Source organism: Vanessa atalanta, chromosome 12 (genome assembly GCF_905147765.1).
Source record: "Vanessa atalanta chromosome 12, ilVanAtal1.2, whole genome shotgun sequence".
Classification (NCBI taxonomy): Eukaryota; Metazoa; Arthropoda; class Insecta; order Lepidoptera; family Nymphalidae; genus Vanessa; species Vanessa atalanta.
Genome location: NC_061882.1, coordinates 6,297,128 through 6,315,928, shown reverse-complemented (window position 1 = coordinate 6,315,928; position 18,801 = coordinate 6,297,128). Strand labels below are relative to the sequence as shown.

Sequence of the window (18,801 nt, the reverse complement as noted above, 5' to 3'; positions counted from 1 at the left end):
AAAATAACCGTAATATTAGTAAGCATTCTATATTCATATAGAGTAAAGATAAGAAATTTTATTAATTTTAAGACTTAGGACAAGTAGTCTAGTAGACAAGTAGAGTCATTTTAGTATCAGAGATAGGTTCAATAATTGATAACGTTTTTTTCCTATTTTAATGGAGCAAGTATAGTCATATGAACGTGTACAAAATATAACAAATGTCAAATTAACATTTCATTTAAAACTATGTAGTTAGTTATGTCATTTAGGAAAATCGATAATAACTTTTATGCGAATTATTTTCAAAGCAGTCAAGTGAATTTGTATCTCGTCTTTTATAACTTTGGTGTCTATGAATAGCACAATACACACGTTAAATATTATTTAAGCCTAACACCGTGTCAAATATATATATATATATATATATGTATATATTTTATATGAAAATATCAAAATAATACACGGCTCGCATAAACAACGTCATAAATTTATATTCAAAACAAATTACTACTTATAAAAAAAAAAACTATACACTCCTAAAACAATATCAATTATTTAAATCATCTATTACCAAATGGTATTTAAAGTCTTCTGAATATTAACCTAAATATTTATGAAAATATAAGTTACAATTTCGATAACATACGTTACATCACATTAAAATAGAATTTTCTAGAAAATTCATTACCATAAGAACCTTTTATTAAATAATTAACATTATTTCTGACTATTATCGAAACATTTACTATTTCGCTTATAATGTTTATAAATGCGTTACAAAAGCGATTTTATAGTACTTATACCTTTATTAATTAAAAATATAACCTAAGTGAACAAACAAAGGCCGAAAATGTTAAAATTATACAAACATTTTTTGTGATCATAATATACATTAAGTTCATACACAACTTGTGTAATTATTAATAATAATAAAATCATTAAAACTTTCTAATAGTTTTCAACACATTATTGATTAAAAGAAATTAAAAAAAGAGCTGAGCTCGAGCTGATATATATACATATATATAAAAATGTATTGAACGATGCTAACCAAAATGATCAATAAATAGTTCCCCAAATATTGTATAATAAACGTAAATCATACCTCATACATAGTCAATAAAATAAAACTAATTACTTAAAACTTACAAATTATCAGTTGTAGCGTCAAAATAATTAAATGCTTAGTGAAAAGCCAAAACACTTCACAAACTAGCATGCATATACGTAAATTATCACAAGAAAACTACAAATGCTCTAAACAGGAAGACCGGGCAAAAAATAGCGACCACCAAGCGAAAAACGTCCTAAACGTGCGGGGATAAGGTGCATTATCAATATCATAAACCACGACAATGGTATGGAAGCGCTAAGATTTCACAAAATAGATAGGATTATGAAGAACGTATTCCTATAAATTCCGTTCAGCGCCATCTATGCTGTAGCGTATGCCTAATCTAAGTGCTGTAAGGTAAAAGGCGGGTTCACTAAAACAAAGCGAATAACAAAAACAAACCAAACGGATAAGTGCATCACGTCAAATATAGAATAAAAACCGATATCTACAAATTTTATTTTTTGTTTTTTATTAATTTTTTTTTCGTGTATTCTAAAAATGTTTTCTATTTTACAGGTTACTAGATGATATATTTTTTTTGTCGAGCCTTGGAACGCTCCCATGCCTGGGCGTGAACGCAGCCATTTGAGTATTCCAGCGCTCTGATGCGGATGGCATCTTTAAACTATTTAAATAACAAGTATCAGCTGACATGAATTACGCACTTTCAGCAAAGAAAAATATGTCAAAACACTACTAACATTTTTTTTCGACTTGCGACTAGTGAAATCAACTCTACTTGACCATTAATCGATTAGTACTTTTCAAAACCCCTCGATTAGTTCATCCCCGAATGCACTATGTTTTGTCACACCTATCTCAGACACTGTCACACACATCGTAATGATGTTTCGTGATACCATATATCTCGTATATGATACGGAAACGTCGAGATGCGTCAATGTGCCTATAGATTACAAATGGAACCCTGTGTAATCTCTGTATAACTACAAAACACCTTAAATAGCCAACAGCTAAAACTGTATTTTCACTTTTAAAGTTTAATCGCAATTTTTCCAATGGGTAATTATTGATTTTCTATAGGAATCACGATAATAGAGACGCGAACAAAAATATATACGGCTACTTCATCAAAATTATACATAACTTATATAGTCATAATACATACAACGAATGGTCATTCGAAACAAAATGACACGATTTGTAAACACATATTCAATTTTCACACAAAATTTTCATCATACATATATAGAAAACGTCAATCTTTGGCAGAGGTACCACGAAATCTTCGAGATAACCCTACCAAAGTCGAAGTCATACGAATGGAAAGTATAACACATATAAGAAATCATCTCGATTCGGTGTAGTCACGTCTCTACGGTGTCGGGTAAGGTGGGTAATGGCTAGAGTTGACATACTGTTCCGGTCACGTGGTCTCGCGCTATTCCTCTGCGCCAGCGTCCTCACTGATTGTCTCGCCTGCTCTGTCTTGGGAAATGTTTTGACCTGCAATTGAGAAATTTATATTAAGCCGAAGTAACTCTATGTATATACATAGAGTTACTTCGGCTAGTTTACATATATAAACTATATCGCGTATCATATGATACGCGATATAGTTTATATATGTAAACTATATGCAAAAAAAAGTCATCTTGAGCTGATTTCTCCAAGCTCATCAAATCCCCTTGTCAACCCTTTCAAGAATTGCACTTAGTTAGTAAATAATATTGATCCGAAAAATATCTCTTGGTCCACACTAAGGCATTATTTATAAATACTTTACCCAAAATATTATGATATTGCATTCCTCAGTGGAAGGCAGCTTGAAAGTTAGAAATAAAATGTCTTTATGTACTGTTTTAATATGGAATAGTTATGAGCTCAAAGGTATGTTCATTCCTTCGGTCCTATCGTCCCAATGAAAATCACCAGCGATGCCGTAGTACGTCTACTGTGTACCATAAAATAAGGGCGCCAGTAATAACACCTGCTACCGGTCCCGGTGTCATACGAAAGAACTCTTAGTCAGCTCTTAAACCACCAAAACTAAGGTTTGATATGAGATACACCTCTGATTTCAATAGATAATCTGAGATAGTTCACCCTTTTTCGCTGATGAAAGTATGCACTTCTTGCAGCTTATGAAGAAAAAGGAGACACATTGGAGTTGGGCGTTGAGGGCATGAGGTCCATGGTCTTGCACACCCAGCCTGCTATGTCAGCCTTCTCCGCGTCTGCCTGGCGGATCCACTCGTGATTCTGAAAACAACAGCCGTACAAAGTTAAAACTATCTATCTTTATTTTCTTAATTAAAATTAAAACGACCGCACGAACCGTTAAACTGTTAGAATATACAATTTAAGTCCTAATCATTTATTTGGAATATTACAGAGTATTTATGCCATTAACTGTATATTTTAATTTTGACTCTGCGCATCTAGACCTAGCCTCGACTCAAATCGCAAACGATTCTGTTTCTCCTTCCACTCCAGCTGTTATCACTAAATTTATTTTTTGTTCGTGATTCTTTGTCACTTCTAATCCTACTAATATTATAAATGAGAAATTAACTCTGTATGTTATCTCTTCGCAATAAAACCACTGAAACGATTTAGGATAAATTTGTTATGGAAATAGTTTGGGCCCCAGAGATATACTAGTTTTTATCACGGAAATCATCAATTTAAGGGGTGGAACTTTGAATGTTCAATCATTTCTTAAGTAATATTAAACTTATTATAATTTAACTTTTCGCTAACTTAAATAATGTTTTTGAATATTCAAATTTTTTTAAGGAACTTTGCATAAGATGTAAAAGGCGTGAACTTTTGTTTTGTTTTAAAATTTTATAAATTTTAACAGTGTGGTCAGCTGGTTATTGTATATATTCTCTATATTAGCTATCATTATTATGAAAAGTCTTACCATAAGTGTCTTAAGATCGGCTCTTTCATCCGGGTTCTTCTTAAGGCAGCGGTCCACGAAATCTTTGAAAACATCAGAGAAGAGGCCGGGAGGCAATTCGGGAGGCGGTTCGTTAACTATATAGTCGAGTAGTTCGAAAATTGCCATTGGGCGTGGTGAATTTGGAGCCTAGAAAAATATTCTTTATAATTCTATTTATTTAACACTTATATTGGTTTTCTATTTTTTTGTTTTTGTAGTTTTTTTTTTTTTATTGTATCGCAGCTTAACTGGAATGAGTGCTGATTCAAAGAAACTTCTCTTTCTTATAATAAAATCAGTTGCTAGAAGTCTACAGTTCAATTATTGCAGATGCAAAATAAATCAATACATCAGGTACACATAACATATACCCATGTCACATATCGATAGAAATTTTTATTTTATATACTAAATGAAAAAACCTCAGGATGCATTTTGGTGATCTGATCGCGATATTATTGGGTATAAAAAAAATCGGCGTAAATCGACAAAAAAATATATTATTTGACTACGAAATTAGAACTCACTTGACCAGGCGAATGGTCTTCATTCTGTCCACCGAACATGGCAGCCAGGGTCTTTGAGTCGGGGGGTGGTATCGGGTACATTCCGATCGCCATCTCCACCAAAGACAGTCCGAGCGACCAGATGTCTGACTGCACCGAGTAGTGAGTACCTTGGAGACGTTCAGGCTGAAAAATACATCGTATCGTATTTCATTTAACGAGCTAGCTCAGTGAGTAGAACATGCAAACGATTTTAAACCAAAGCTCTTTTTAATTATTTTTTTATGGCATTGGTAAGTGGTCACCACCGCCCATAGACAAAGGCGCTGTAAGAAATATTAACCATGCCTTACATCACCAATGCACCTCCAACCTTGGGACCTAACATGTTACGTCCCTTGTGCCTGTAGTTACACTGGCTCACTCACCCTTCTAACCGGAACACATCAATACAGAGTACTGTTATTTGGCGGTAGAATATCTGATGAGTGGGTGGTACCTACACAGACGGGTTTGCACAAAGCCCTACCACCAAGTAAGCTTAAATAGTTAGCTTAATAATAGCTGCCGTTCACGACTTCGCCTGCGAGTCGAGTTTGATCTATATAATCGTGTGCAGGGTAAATTCAATGATATACTATAGTCTATAATAGACAAATAATTGAATTAACATAACCGCTTTGACTTAGATTCGTTAATATACGGCATTATTTGAAATTGAATGTTGTATTGATGTAACATCGACTAATTATACGTGTCATGTACATGTCAGACAAGAAAGTCATTTGGTGAAGTCCAAACAACACTAATGTCAGCTTTAAAAAAATTAAACGAAATATTTCCAAAACATGGGTATCTATACAGTTTGTATTTATACATGCAAAAGTAACTATCTATCTGTTGCGCTTTCGCGGCCAAACCCTTGAGCCAGTTTTGAAATGAAATGAAAAATGAAATTGGTTATAAAGCAAGCTGGAAGCACTTGACGACGAACTCCTAACCTCATAATAAAAATTGAAATTGTTGATAAATATATATTAATATTACATGGTAAACATAGTTTGTTAAAACATACCGACATATAACTCCTGGTGCCAACAAACGAATTGGCCATGGAGTCGATGAGCTGTCCGGAGACACCGAAATCACAAATCTTTATTTCTCCATTACTATTCACGAGTATGTTGGACGGTTTCACATCACGATGCATGATGGCATGCTTATCACGCAAATAGCTTAACCCTTTAAGGACTGCAGATGTTATTGTTCCTGTAAAATTAATAAATTATTTATAGTGCGTTACTGTATAATTATTACCATTATTGATTTAGTGAAAAATGTTTTCAAAACCTACTCTAATACTTGTAACCCCTGTGATCCCTAAATCGTTATTCTAAGTACAGAGTTCACAAAGCTTTGGTGCTTTTTGAAGTTATCTGCAAGATAATCAAGTAGGAACTAATAAAATCAAAATATTCTTTATTGAATTAGGCTCGTAAAAGTACTTTTGGATCATGTAACAGTATCGATTTTAATGTAAAGTCACCTCCGGTTCAGAAAGTAGATTCTACCGAAAAGAACTGGCAAGAAATTCAGTAAATAATTAATTTCAATTCATTTTAATTACAGAATAAATTTATGTACATCCTACCTGAAATTAAGCAATTACTAAGATCACGAGATTTTATCTTTAATATAATGTTCTGTGCATTTGTATGCATTGCATTGTTTATATGAGATTTAAATTTAATAATGGACCAAGTTAATAATAACTGTGGAATTTATGAAAAACATGCCCAAGAGAGTCTCGAACTTGTAGTTTATAAATAGATCGGATTGCTCTTCTTTAGCAGAATGAAAACAGTTTCAATATAATACTATGAAAATAACAAAAGTATACGCGTATGCTGTAGCGATGAGTCTCCCTGGGACTATAAATGACGATTCCACTAAAGTTATGAGTCGAAAGTGATTCCTAAAAATAGTTTAGCATCATATGTAGGCAACTTGTGATACAATAATTTTTAATTTTTATTCTTGGTATCCTGACTAAGGTACTAGGACAAAATTATTGTATTGTCATCAGATATTAATATGTGGAAAAAATTTCAAGTAAATCAAACTTCTTGAGATTGTAAAATCAAGTTGAAGAATTATTTTAATATGGTGATTTTATTATATTTTTGTAAATTAGGTACTTTTACAATTATTCTAATCCTAAATAAGGTATATATGGTAAAAATATTATAATTCCATTAAATAACCTACCTAAAATTGACTCAGGAATCCTTCCAGCCTTTTTCAATATCAAATCCAGTGATCCTCCGTCCATGTACTCCATACAGATTGATATTTCTCCATCACTATAAAAAGCCCCATAGAATCCCACTATATGAGCAAAATTACACTCGTGAAGCACCTTTAGTTCTCTGATTATCTGTTTCTTTATTGCTGGTTTTACTTCCAAATGTATTAGTTTTCTTGCCATAATGAGACCAGTGGACTTGTGACGAACTTTCATTACAACCCCACCATTTCCTTGACCTATAAAATGTTTACATGTATTTTAAAAAGTATGGATACCAATCAGTTCAGTATCTTATGTTTATCTCAATAAAATTCAAATAGAATTTTAGTATGTAACCTTTATCTTAATGATATAACTATCAAATAAAAAGTCAAAATCATTCAATTTACGAGTATTACACTTGCTTTCAGTATCTGAAAATCTGCTACAATTGTACACAGAAATACCTACATACATAACATATAAAATATATATTGATTATTAATTATGTATTAAGATAGATAATAAATATAAATAGTATGGTAGCATAATAGTTATTGTGGTACCTAATTCTCCTAACTTTTCAAAGTCATCATCGCTCAGTTCTCCAATCTTCTCTTTCTGACAGAGAAATACCTCTATCCTGCGTCGTTGTGTGTCGTCCATTTCAATTTGCTCTAACCTCTCAGTCAAGGCTTCAATACTTGTTTTTGACTTTCCTGCTAATCCCTGCCGCCTAAATACAAAATTGATTATCTATTGTTAAAAACAACAAAATATTATTATGAAAAATTTTTGATAGGTAAAAAAATTTACATCTTCACATATTATAATGTACAATACAAATTACTCATAATATACAAAATAAACTTATTTTGTATATTATACTCCACTATTCCCAAGAAAAACATTTAAATAGTATTGTAACTATATAACCTTTTCCTATCCTCTAAAAAGGGGTAGCATCTATCCCTAGGAATGTTTATGATTGTAGTATTTCTTGATTGACTAATCTTTCTATCCAGGACATAGCAATAAAATGGTATATAGGATATGCCCAGGTAGGCCTAGCATGCATATGTTGTTCCTACCTACATATGTAGGTAGGAACAACATATGCAGCAATAAAATAATACATAAAGATTGAGTATATATTTTTAAAAGAATTATAAAAGAAAGAATTAAGTTTGATAAAGAAGTAACATCCTGTATAGTTTTATCATTCAAGTACTGATATGAAACCTGTTTAACTTTAAAGGCATTTTAAAGTCTTACATTATTCACTGATAAAAAAAATAAGAATTCGTTACTAATTATATGTGTCTGGATATTTATAAAATATTCAATAATAAGAAAATATTTAAAAAAATAAATAAAAAATAAGATTAACTAACGTATGAAATGACGGAATTTACTTACTCCGAAGCAGTTGCGGATTTAAGTTGAGGGGTCATATTAGATGGTGTTATAGCAGGAGCTGTGTCTATAGACCCCGGTGGGAGGGTCAGATTTAATTTATTCTTCGACATTTTGTTCATTTTTAAATACCGTTCTATCAAGGCATTTAAGCGGCTAACTTATTTCTTACACACTATAAAAACTCGGCGCTTAATGATTTACTTTACACAATAAAAAATGTAAAATAAGACATTAACTCGACTTAACACCCAATGCAATGTAAATTCGTCAAAGACGGTTTTTGTTCGCTCGGATAATCGTGCGAATCGTGTTTGACGTTTACATTTTAAACGTCAGTGTCAGTTGTTCTTATCATTTCATTCGCTCGTTCAATGTATATATTGAGTGTTTAATCTTATGAATATGAACGAGACCAAAGATATCCCCTTTTGGTTTTAAGGGTCACAGTACACTTTGAACACAAAATTATGTAGAATGGTAATTATTGTCGTAAGTTATTGCAAGCGATCTCTGAACGTTATATCCGATGCTAGTTGACTTAGTTGTTGAATGTTGTTATTATGACGTAGAGGGTTTAAATATGATGTCTACACAAAAAAATTTAAAATATATTTAAAACACTGTTAGAACTACATAAAAAATAATATTTTAAAAAAATGTATTGAAATAAGCTCTTTACATGATTGGACCGATATAATTTTTTGATATTATTTTTTTGTTTCTTATTAGCCCAAATAAAATAAGTATGCCCTTTCTTAGTGGTATAAAACATTTTACTGATTTGCAAAATAACTAAAATAAAGCTAAAAAAATTCAATAAAAATTGGGCACTTGCTTTACCTATCATGATTCTTAGTAAGTTAAAAGATAACACAATTTACTAAAATAAAGGTATAAATTGTCACGTACCTACACTAAAAGCAAAGGATGCTCCGTATTACACTTGATAATAGGGGTTTGTGCAAGCCTAACTAGCCACTTCCACCCACTCATTATAATATATTCTACGATCAAGCAGCAATAGTTTGTATTATTGAGTTCTGGTTTGAAGGGTTTGTGAGTCAATGTAACTACAGGCTCAAGTGTCATCTCAGTTCCTAATGTTGGTGGCCCATTGGCGATGTAAGAAATGGTCTATGCACTACTTCCAGGAGACCCATTAGACCGTTCACCTAATTAAATCATAAACAAAAACCGTGTCATGATTAATGTGTTATAATATTAAATCTATTTTATCTTGGTTAAGGTTTTCAGTAAGACTAAAATTAAACATTTTATTATTATGAATGTTCTATGCATACACAATAAAACAGCTTATTCACATGTAATTTTAATATATATATATTTAACTAAAATAATCTAAATTAATTCCATATCTATATTTACACATTCTATAAGTATGATGATATTAAAATATACTTGTAACCAGTCTAGTCAATAGTACAGTGAGAATCATTAAATAGAATATAAAACAAATAATATTTATTTCGTTATATAAAACAATTATTAAATTGAATAAAGATCTTATTAAAGACCTAGGAACTGTAAAACAAGAATAGAACATAAATTATGAAGTTTTTTATGATTTTTTTTTTTGCAACAAATATCAACCTGTTGCATATAAAACACTAGAATTATAAGCATATTTAATATAAAACCTTAAACTTACAATGAATACTATAGTCAAGTCATTTCCTTAAATATAATATTATAAATGGATAAATGTAACCAAAATTTGATAAAATTAAAATAGCTCACAATTGATCAAGTTTTTATTTTAGTTAAAAATGTGTTAATGCCCGGTTGATTTTTCTTATTATCCTGAGTTGTTTTTTTAGTGTCAATTTTAGGCTTTTTGATTTCCTTGTCCTCTATTTTCGATTTCTTCTTTTTCTCATTTTTAGGACTTTTTTGATCTCCATCAGTTGTCTTTTTCTTTTTAGCTTTTTTCTTATCTGTATCTTCAGATTCATTTGATGGTTGCAAAAACGGGGTTGGATCATTCATTATCATAGACAATTTACCAAAATAATTCCATAATGCATCTGCACAATTTTCTGGCCTGCTACCATCAGCTGTCTCCCATAGCAAGCCATATAATCTCGGTTTTAATTTTTCCATTGGTTTCTTCATTTCAAACTCAAATTCATCTTCTAAATGTTTCAGTCTCGCTTTTTGTGTTTCAGGCGAAAGGGAGAGTACATCATCTTCATCCATAGTAGCCTCCTGTAATTTTTGTTCATTATTAATAACAATTACATAGAATTACTGGAGTGCAAGCTACGACACCAAGCCTAACTTAACTAACAAAAATGAAATGAAACCATATCTTTAAAATAAAAAATGTTGCATATTAAGGTTCACCTTTTTTATATATCTGTTTTTATAGCATAATTAAATATAATTTGTGCATTGGAAAATAAACATTGCAATTTTAGTGATAGTGTTTCATGAATATTGAATTTGGATCATTGACTTTTTACTTACAATTTACTTTATAGAAGTAACAAAAAGGATGTCAAATGTGCAGCAGAGAAAATCAATATCCATTGATAATGTGTCATTGGAAATCACATCAACAGACCAACGAATACTATATGAAGAAAATAAATAAAATATTAAGTATTGGAGTTACTATTTTTCAAACTAACCTCATCACTTAAGTAACCATGAGGTACAAACACCTCATTGTCAACTTCATATTCATCTGCGTCTTGTTCATCATCACTTCCAGCTGCACTTCCATCTATGCTCTCACCCTCCTGCTCCTCTTCCCACTCTTCATCACTGTCGACTTCATAGTCTAAAAGCTTCTGGAATAGAATAACATAACAATGATAAACTCTGTAGCTTTTAATTTAAAAAGAAAAAAACAGTGGATATAAATTCCTAATATAAATAATCTTAAAATTTGTATTGCCATACTCATTACTCATTATCAGCCCATAAATGTCCCACTGCTGGGATAAAGGCCTCCTCACCCTTTGAGGAGAAGGTTTGGAGCATATTTCACCACGCTGCTCCAATGCGGGTTGGCGGAATACACATGTGGCAGAATTTCGTTGAAATTAGACACATGCAGGTTTCCTCACGATGTTTTCCTTCACCACCGAGCACAAGATGAATTATAAACACAAATTAAGCACATGAAATTTCAGTGGTGCCTGCCTGGGTTTGAACCTGAAACCATTGGTGCGTTCTAGCCACTGGGCCATCTCGGCTCTATTGTCATACAGCTTGCCTGAATTGAAATCAGGCATCCTTATAAAATATATACTAAAGGCATGAACTACACATTATTCATGTTAATATATTTAACATTTAATGTTGTTTAGACCTTTAAAGACGTATCAATATGAATGTTACCCACAGATATCTATTTTAAGTGCTTAGTGATAAGTTGGTGGTGTAACTTTTTCAATCAAAAGTTGTCTTTTATGATTTATGTAGTTTATTTCTACATAAATAATAAATGACAACTCAGTTGTTGGAAAGATTTTGAAACAAAAAAACTAATGAAATGTTTTTGTGTTACTCAGAAAAAGAGGTAAATAAGAGAAACTGTAACAATAACTTAAAAATATATATACCTCATCAGTTTTAAATGGTTTTCTTGGATTAATAAATTTGCTTTTTTTCCTCCATGTGCCCCAATAAGGCGGGCGCCTGTTCTCGTGGAATGCAAACAATTTAGGACGCAGTTTTTCACGCTTCACTATGTCACAAGCTATAGTTTCACCAGCCCCATCTACTGGTAGAAGTTCATCTTCTGTAATAAATAAAATATTATTATAATCTGTATATTTATTTCAACTTAAAATATATTTTTTAACTATGCAGTATAGTTTTATTATGGCTTACTCAAGCTTAGCTGAGTAAGTCATAGGTCTTTAAAATATTTATAACTTTACTTGAAGGTTATCTTATATTTAAAATATTTAGATAATTTAGTTCAACTTCATAACTTCTATCACTTACCAACTATCATGACATCATCATCATCTCTATCACTCAAAGGCCAAGTCTTTCCATTACACTGTGGCTTATGGGATCCTTTCAAACTTTTAATATATAATGAACTCTCTGGAACATTTTGCTCTTCTAAGTAGTTATCAAAAACTTTTCTGCTCTCTTCATCAAGAGTTACTCTTGTTGTTGGTGCTAAACGCATATCAGACTTTATTGTGAAACTAGACAAAATATCTTTGTTACTTATTGTTCCAAGGGTCACTTGTTCCCTTTCGCCCTTTTGTTTTGGCACAAAAAAGCTAACAAATGCTTCTGCTGCTTTCTTTTTCTTCTGCTCTTGTTCTAATTTTTCTTGTTCCAGAGCTTCTTGTTTTTTCCGCTTCTCTTCTTCTCTAGCCTCTTTTTCTTTCTTTTTTTGTTCTTCTTTTTCTTCCTTCTCTTTTCGCTTTTGTTCTTCTTTTTCTTCTCTCATTTCTGATAGTAAAAACAAAATTCCATAACATACAGTGATTGTTTAGCATGTCCAGGTTAAACATAATGCGCATACGGTTTTACGCGTTTACATTAAAATTTAGGTCTATTCAATCATGAAAAAGCTTAAATTACTGTAGGCGCGCATTACTATAAGTGAGCGACGCTCGTGCTTACAAGTTGTCTTAATGTGCGTGACATGACCAGACCAGAGTAAGCATATAGATCTATAATCAATTTAATAATTAATATATTTTAGTCATTTCAATTAGTTTGACTAAGCTTTATTTAAATAAATAGTGCATTTCATAAACAAGTTTCAAACCAAATATTAAAAACAACAAAAGCAACTCACTTTTCTCCAACTCCTTTTGTTTTTCTTTTTCTTCTCTTTCCTTCCTTTTTTGTTCCTCTTTTTCCTCCTTTTCTTTTTTCTTAGCCTCCTCTTTCTCTTCTCTCTCCCTCTTCTTCTGCTCTTCCTTTTCTTGTCTCTGTCTTGCTCTCTCATCTTTCTCTTGCTGTTTCTTTTTTTCCCGTTCTGTTTTTTCTTTTTCTCTTTCTTCCTTTTTCTTAGCTGATTCTAATTTCTTTTGGAGCTGCAATATTTTTGTTTGAGTATTATAATATTTACTTGATTTAGGAATATTTATGGACTTTATCTTGATAAGTATCTTAAGAATAGATTATTTACAAACATGTAACAATATTTGTGTTAAGGTATTTGATGTTTTAATCATAACTATTAAAGATTACTTTTAATTTTAACCATCATGTATTATTATTTTTTTATTCCATATGAGCCTTGCCATGTACACTATATCGTTTTTGTTTTTATCAATGATTGATGTGTCAATAACATACAAGCCAAACAATGTATGAAAGAATTTTATAGAAATAATTTCAATAATAAAAGGTGGTGTAAATCTTTTTTATAATCATAAACTAATAATTTAACCCAATTGTCCAAAGATGGCGTGTAATGCTTTCAGGGTTCATGTAATAATAAAATTTATTTAACATCATAAAGTACAAATTCCTTATCAGATTTGGGTGTATCATCACTCTGAGTGACAATGCTTATTTAATAATGAAAATTGTCTGAAAATGAAAATCGTTTCAAATGTGAATAACAACAGTACGGTAGCCAGCATAACTACAGACACAAGAGACATAGCATCTCAGTTCCCAAGGTTGGTGGAGCATTGGCAATGTAAGGAATGTTTAATATTTCTTACACCTCTTATGTCTATGGTCAATGTTAACCACTATAAGTTGGTTCATTTACCTGTCAGTCAACCTATATAATAAAAAATATATATATTATCATGTGAAAGCCTCAAACACTCATTAATTTACTTTAGTTATTAATTATTTTATAAGATAAAGTTACATTTGAGGTAAATAAAATTACAGACTTATAATCCTAATTTAATAGATGCTTTGTTAAGCACTGATTTGACTCTTTCCGTCACCTATTAATACACAGAAGATATTGCATTATTTAACTAACCATGCACTAAATAACATCTATAAATAGGTTTAGAGAAATTTATATTGAAATAAATTACTCACTTGTTTTGGAGTTATCTTTGAATTTGATTCATTCAAGGATATATCGCCTTGGCTATTTGTGAGAGATACTTGTCTTGTTGAGCGTCTAGGTGTTGATGGATTTGAGCTGAATGATTCATCACAGTTACTTATAATAGAGCTGTTTTTGTCTTCAGCTTTAGATTGGTTTCTTTGACTTCTCTTTGGAGTTACTGTACTTGAATTGTTTAATTCTTTTATATTTGTTTCTGGCTCTGAAGTTTCATCATTCTTTTCTGTGTTAGCATGCAAATTATCTTCATCTTTGCTAGAAGAACAATCTTTATCATTAGAATTATTTTCCACATTTTGACTTTTAATATCTTCTGAACATGAATCTTCCACAGTAAGGATATTATCTTTTTCACATTCCATTTCTGGACTCGGAGGTTCGTTGTCATCATCATTTTTGGTGGCTTCGTCGTTTATTTCTTCAACTTCTTGGTGTATTTCTTCTGATTCACTAACTTCCATTTCTTCAACCTTATCATTTTTACTGTCACCATTTTCATTAGAGGGCTCAGAAGTATTTTCATCATTTTCTGCAGAGGTATTGGCTATTTTTTTCGATTTTTTTGTGTAAGTTTTTTTCTTTTTAACATTCTTCGCCTTTTGCGCCTTTTTCTTCCAGGCAGTATCTACTAATTTTACGTAGGGATTTAATTGTTTATCTGATTTTGTAGCCTGAGGATGTTCTTTGCTATCATCATCACTAATTACCACTAATTCTTGAGCCGAATCGTCTTCTTTACTGATCTTGCCAACTTTTGTAACAGGCTCAGGTTCAGGAACAGAAAGTTTACGCTTTCGGGATTGAGTAGCAACAGATTTTGGTGATACATCACTTATTATCATAAACGGTAAACGAGCTTGTTTTAGAACTTTTTTCGTAGGAGTCACTTCTTCGTTGTCTGAAGATTTTTGAGTTTTCATATTTAAATATTAAAATTAAAAGATATACAGCTAAATAAAACTGTACTGGATTAAATTTCACTTAAAATGTTAAAGAAAACAATCACATTGCAAAATTATGCGCCTTTACTTAAAACTTTGACTTACTGTCAAACTGTCATGAAAGCGCGGGAGTTATATGTATTTTTATTTAATTCTATCCTCTGGAAATAGCAAACGTATTGCACCATACAGCTTCAAATTTTTTTCAAAATTTGGCTTATGTTCGGATGAAGTTATGCAGTAATAATAATAATATTCATAGATGATTTGTCCGATTTATAATAAATTATGTATATTAGCTGATTACTTACTTTAGCAATTCAAAAGAAATCAAATAAATAGCATTAAAATAACAAGGATATAGCAAGTTAGCAGTACTTAATGTTCTTGTTAAATTTATTTATAAATAAGTGATAAACTATATATGTAATAAAAAAAATCTCAATTCTAAATTAATTTGAAAATAAAGCTCACATTGAGTATTTTTAATGTAACATAGAAACAATGAATCTGACATTTCAAAAATAACAAGTTTGAATAAAGCAATGTCGAAGAAAAAATACAATTTTAGAGATGTATCTTACGGCTTACAAAAGCTAAGAAACTTTTTACTCGGAAGAAAACATACACTACACGGTCGTTTTCCTCCTTTATTGGCTCCACGTACTATTCCACCAGCTGAGATTCCAAGGGGACCAGATTTTAAATATTCTGACAAATATTACTTTAAAAGAAATGCTTTTAATTCAGTTCTGCCACCAGTTGTTGCACCAGTAGCGGAAGGTCCCCCTATTTTGAAAGATCCAGTTAAAAAAATAGCTTCTACGGTTATTCCTCCAGATGCCGTAAGTAAAGTTTCTTGATAGAAATAAACAAGAAAAACAATTTTATGGTTATTTAATGTGAATGTCAATACTTTCTAGGACAGTAAACGCTATAATTGTAGACGTTATAACAATCTCTTAACCATTATGATGTCTCTTAGAATGTTAACTAAAAATAACCAAAAATATATACCTAATATAATATAATATGTAAATAATACTCACGTACTAATTTGTACGTATTAGCAATAGCACCTGGTAGATCAAGGTTACTTTTGTACTGTTTTGTTTTTGCTTAATTTTTTCTTGAAGATTCTATATTAATGTTAAGAAAATATATTAATTGTAGATATTTTTTTACATCTCTTACACATTTCATTGAAGTTTTCAAAGTGATAACGGTAATGTAAAGAAGACATTGAGGATGTAAACACTAAATACTAATACTATATAAAATAAACTTTTGGTAATTTATTAACTACATATTTATTTCAATCGTTTTTTTCAAATACATGTATTAAGGTATTTGTAAGTTAAAGAAAAGTAAATCAAAATATTTCTTAAAAGTAATTTCTTTTCTAGATATGCTTTAACTATGCTCCAACACCTGGCCCTGCATGGTGGTGGGATGGTCACTGTTATTATGAAAATGTCCCGGATCCGATTTGTGCTCCTCAACAAAGTTCTTCGCCTTGCCCACCTTCACCTGAACAACAGCAACAACAAAAATAATTAAAAACTGTAAATACATTTACAGATACATTTTGCTATCTTTAAAATTGAGTGACAAATAAAAAAAATAATTGAATTCTTAGTACTTATTATCTATGTGTTTGGGCTTTTTTCTTCAATATAAAAAGGTCCTGGGACAACAAACAGTGGAGGTCTCTAAATATTATTTTACAAAGTAATCTGAACAATTTCAATTTTAATAAAGTATGTGTTTTATGGTAACTATAGAGTAAAGAGAGTTTGAATATCGCCTGGTGTTTTATGGCCATTCCACGAAGGATGACTTGTATATAACTTGCGGGCGCCTATAAACCAAAGCACTTTACATAACTGCGTGGATAAAACAATGAAACTGTTTAATGATTTAACAATTTTGTCCCTGATACGTAAATATTTTTTGTAGATTAATAATGTTGCCTATCTGTTTTTGAATACACACCGAAAAAACTATTTATTATTATTGAAAACCAAATTTGTTATATTTGATATTGTATATTTTTTTTGGAATATGCTAGGATTTAAAACTTTTATCTCAGTAAGATGTTAAAAGCACTTTTTATTAGTAGTTTTCTTTTGAGCAAATAAAACAAAAATAGTTTGAATAAGTATTCAAGACGAACTTTTTCTGGTTTTAGAAATTATTAAATTAACTAAAATATACTAGGTATTCCATAATATTAAGTATATAAAAGTAAATTCTAATACACCGCGCATTGAGTCGATTACTTTAAACAATGTAAGTAGCTTGATCGCTTATAAAGCGGTAAGTCTCATTTCGATACCAATATAGCCATTCTTAACAGAAAATAATCAATTGCATTGGAGATAATAATTAAGTACTCAACTGTGTGCGCAAATATGGGTGCGCTTTCATAATCCGATTGGACGGCAATCCGACACGATCGGGGATCTCGATATCTATCTGTTATATTCAAACGGCATGTAGATATGTGGCAAAAACTAGACATTAATGTCTTTGTTATTGTACTTAATTAGGAACTTTAACATTATTATTAATATTATTTATTCAAGTGTCTGTGCAATTAACTATAAATAAAATTATCTATGTAGTATGGGATTAGAAGATTGTTTTAAACGAATGTGAAATCTTGTCTTTGAGATTTATTCAATTAATTTTATTGATTATCAACACAACGGTCCCGTCAGTCAGTATGTTTTTTTTAAACGCCACGACGCTGTCCCACTCTTGTCTAAATACTTAGTGCAATTTTGTTGGATATATTAGTACGATACATAGTATCAATAACAAAATATAAAAATACCTAAGTATATGTAAATCAGTAGGTACTACTACACTATCAGTGTCAGTAGGTAGTACACTATCAGTAGGTACACTAGCTACAGGCTTGAGAAAGCATAATTAAACTCCTAAAAGCAAATTGAATATGCAAGTCATTTTGGGGTAAAGCTAGCCTATATTTAGTTTTATATTGTGGATACGCTTAGCCTTATTAAAATACGAGAGACCGGCCCCGACTTGGCTCGGGTGCAATGCTGATACTAAATATAATGCATAATAACGTCCACAGTTTTTCAGTAATTAGAAAATACAAACCGCTATGTCCCTCGGTTTTAAATCTGTAATATCTTCGAAAATAGTCATTGCTATTATATGCTGTAAAGAGACATATTGATCTATATTAAATGCAAAATTTATTTAAGGTACTTAATTGGATAAGGACTAATGCTGTATTCCAATGTAAAATCGCTTTGTAAATAAGCCATTATTTCTTGTAAAAAGTAAAGGATGAAAAATTATTGTTATGGGCTATTCCTAAGAGATAAACATATATCAACGCGTACTTTTTTGAAAAACTTTTTAAGATGTACAATACTATGTAGTAGGTACATGATTTTGATTTCGTGGGGTTCACCAGCTGTTTATTTACATAAGACATTACTTCAGAAACCTCTTAAATTATCAGTGTTCCTCTATTATATTGTGCATGTGTTACACATATAAACCTTCCTCTTGAATCAATCTATCTATTAAACAAAACCACATCAAAATTCGT

General features: G+C 31.0%; 3 protein-coding genes across 3 annotated transcripts; 1 reads left to right on the top strand and 2 right to left on the bottom strand.

Moving 5' to 3' along the window:
• Positions 1-537: 537 nt before the first annotated feature.
• On the bottom strand, positions 538-8,530 carry LOC125067806 (dual specificity mitogen-activated protein kinase kinase dSOR1). The gene is made up of 8 exons (XM_047676593.1): positions 8,226-8,530; positions 7,373-7,542; positions 6,788-7,063; positions 5,595-5,788; positions 4,541-4,705; positions 3,993-4,160; positions 3,170-3,325; positions 538-2,569 (listed from the first exon to the last, which is right to left on the bottom strand). Exons 1-7 carry the CDS (start codon positions 8,342-8,344, stop codon positions 3,206-3,208), a joined length of 1,212 nt encoding a protein of 403 aa, XP_047532549.1. The 5' UTR covers positions 8,345-8,530; the 3' UTR covers positions 538-2,569; positions 3,170-3,205.
• Positions 8,531-9,655: 1,125 nt separating this feature from the next.
• LOC125067661 (chromatin assembly factor 1 subunit A-like) lies at positions 9,656-15,337 on the bottom strand. Its single transcript, XM_047676368.1, has 6 exons — positions 14,238-15,337; positions 13,021-13,261; positions 12,204-12,668; positions 11,816-11,994; positions 10,877-11,038; positions 9,656-10,451 (listed from the first exon to the last, which is right to left on the bottom strand). The coding sequence occupies exons 1-6, from the start codon at positions 15,186-15,188 to the stop codon at positions 9,990-9,992; spliced, it is 2,460 nt and encodes an 819-aa protein (XP_047532324.1). The 5' UTR covers positions 15,189-15,337; the 3' UTR covers positions 9,656-9,989.
• Positions 15,338-15,743: 406 nt separating this feature from the next.
• On the top strand, positions 15,744-16,841 carry LOC125067835. The gene is made up of 2 exons (XM_047676632.1): positions 15,744-16,054; positions 16,616-16,841. Exons 1-2 carry the CDS (start codon positions 15,755-15,757, stop codon positions 16,763-16,765), a joined length of 450 nt encoding a protein of 149 aa, XP_047532588.1. The 5' UTR covers positions 15,744-15,754; the 3' UTR covers positions 16,766-16,841.
• The last annotated feature ends 1,960 nt before the right edge of the window (positions 16,842-18,801 follow it).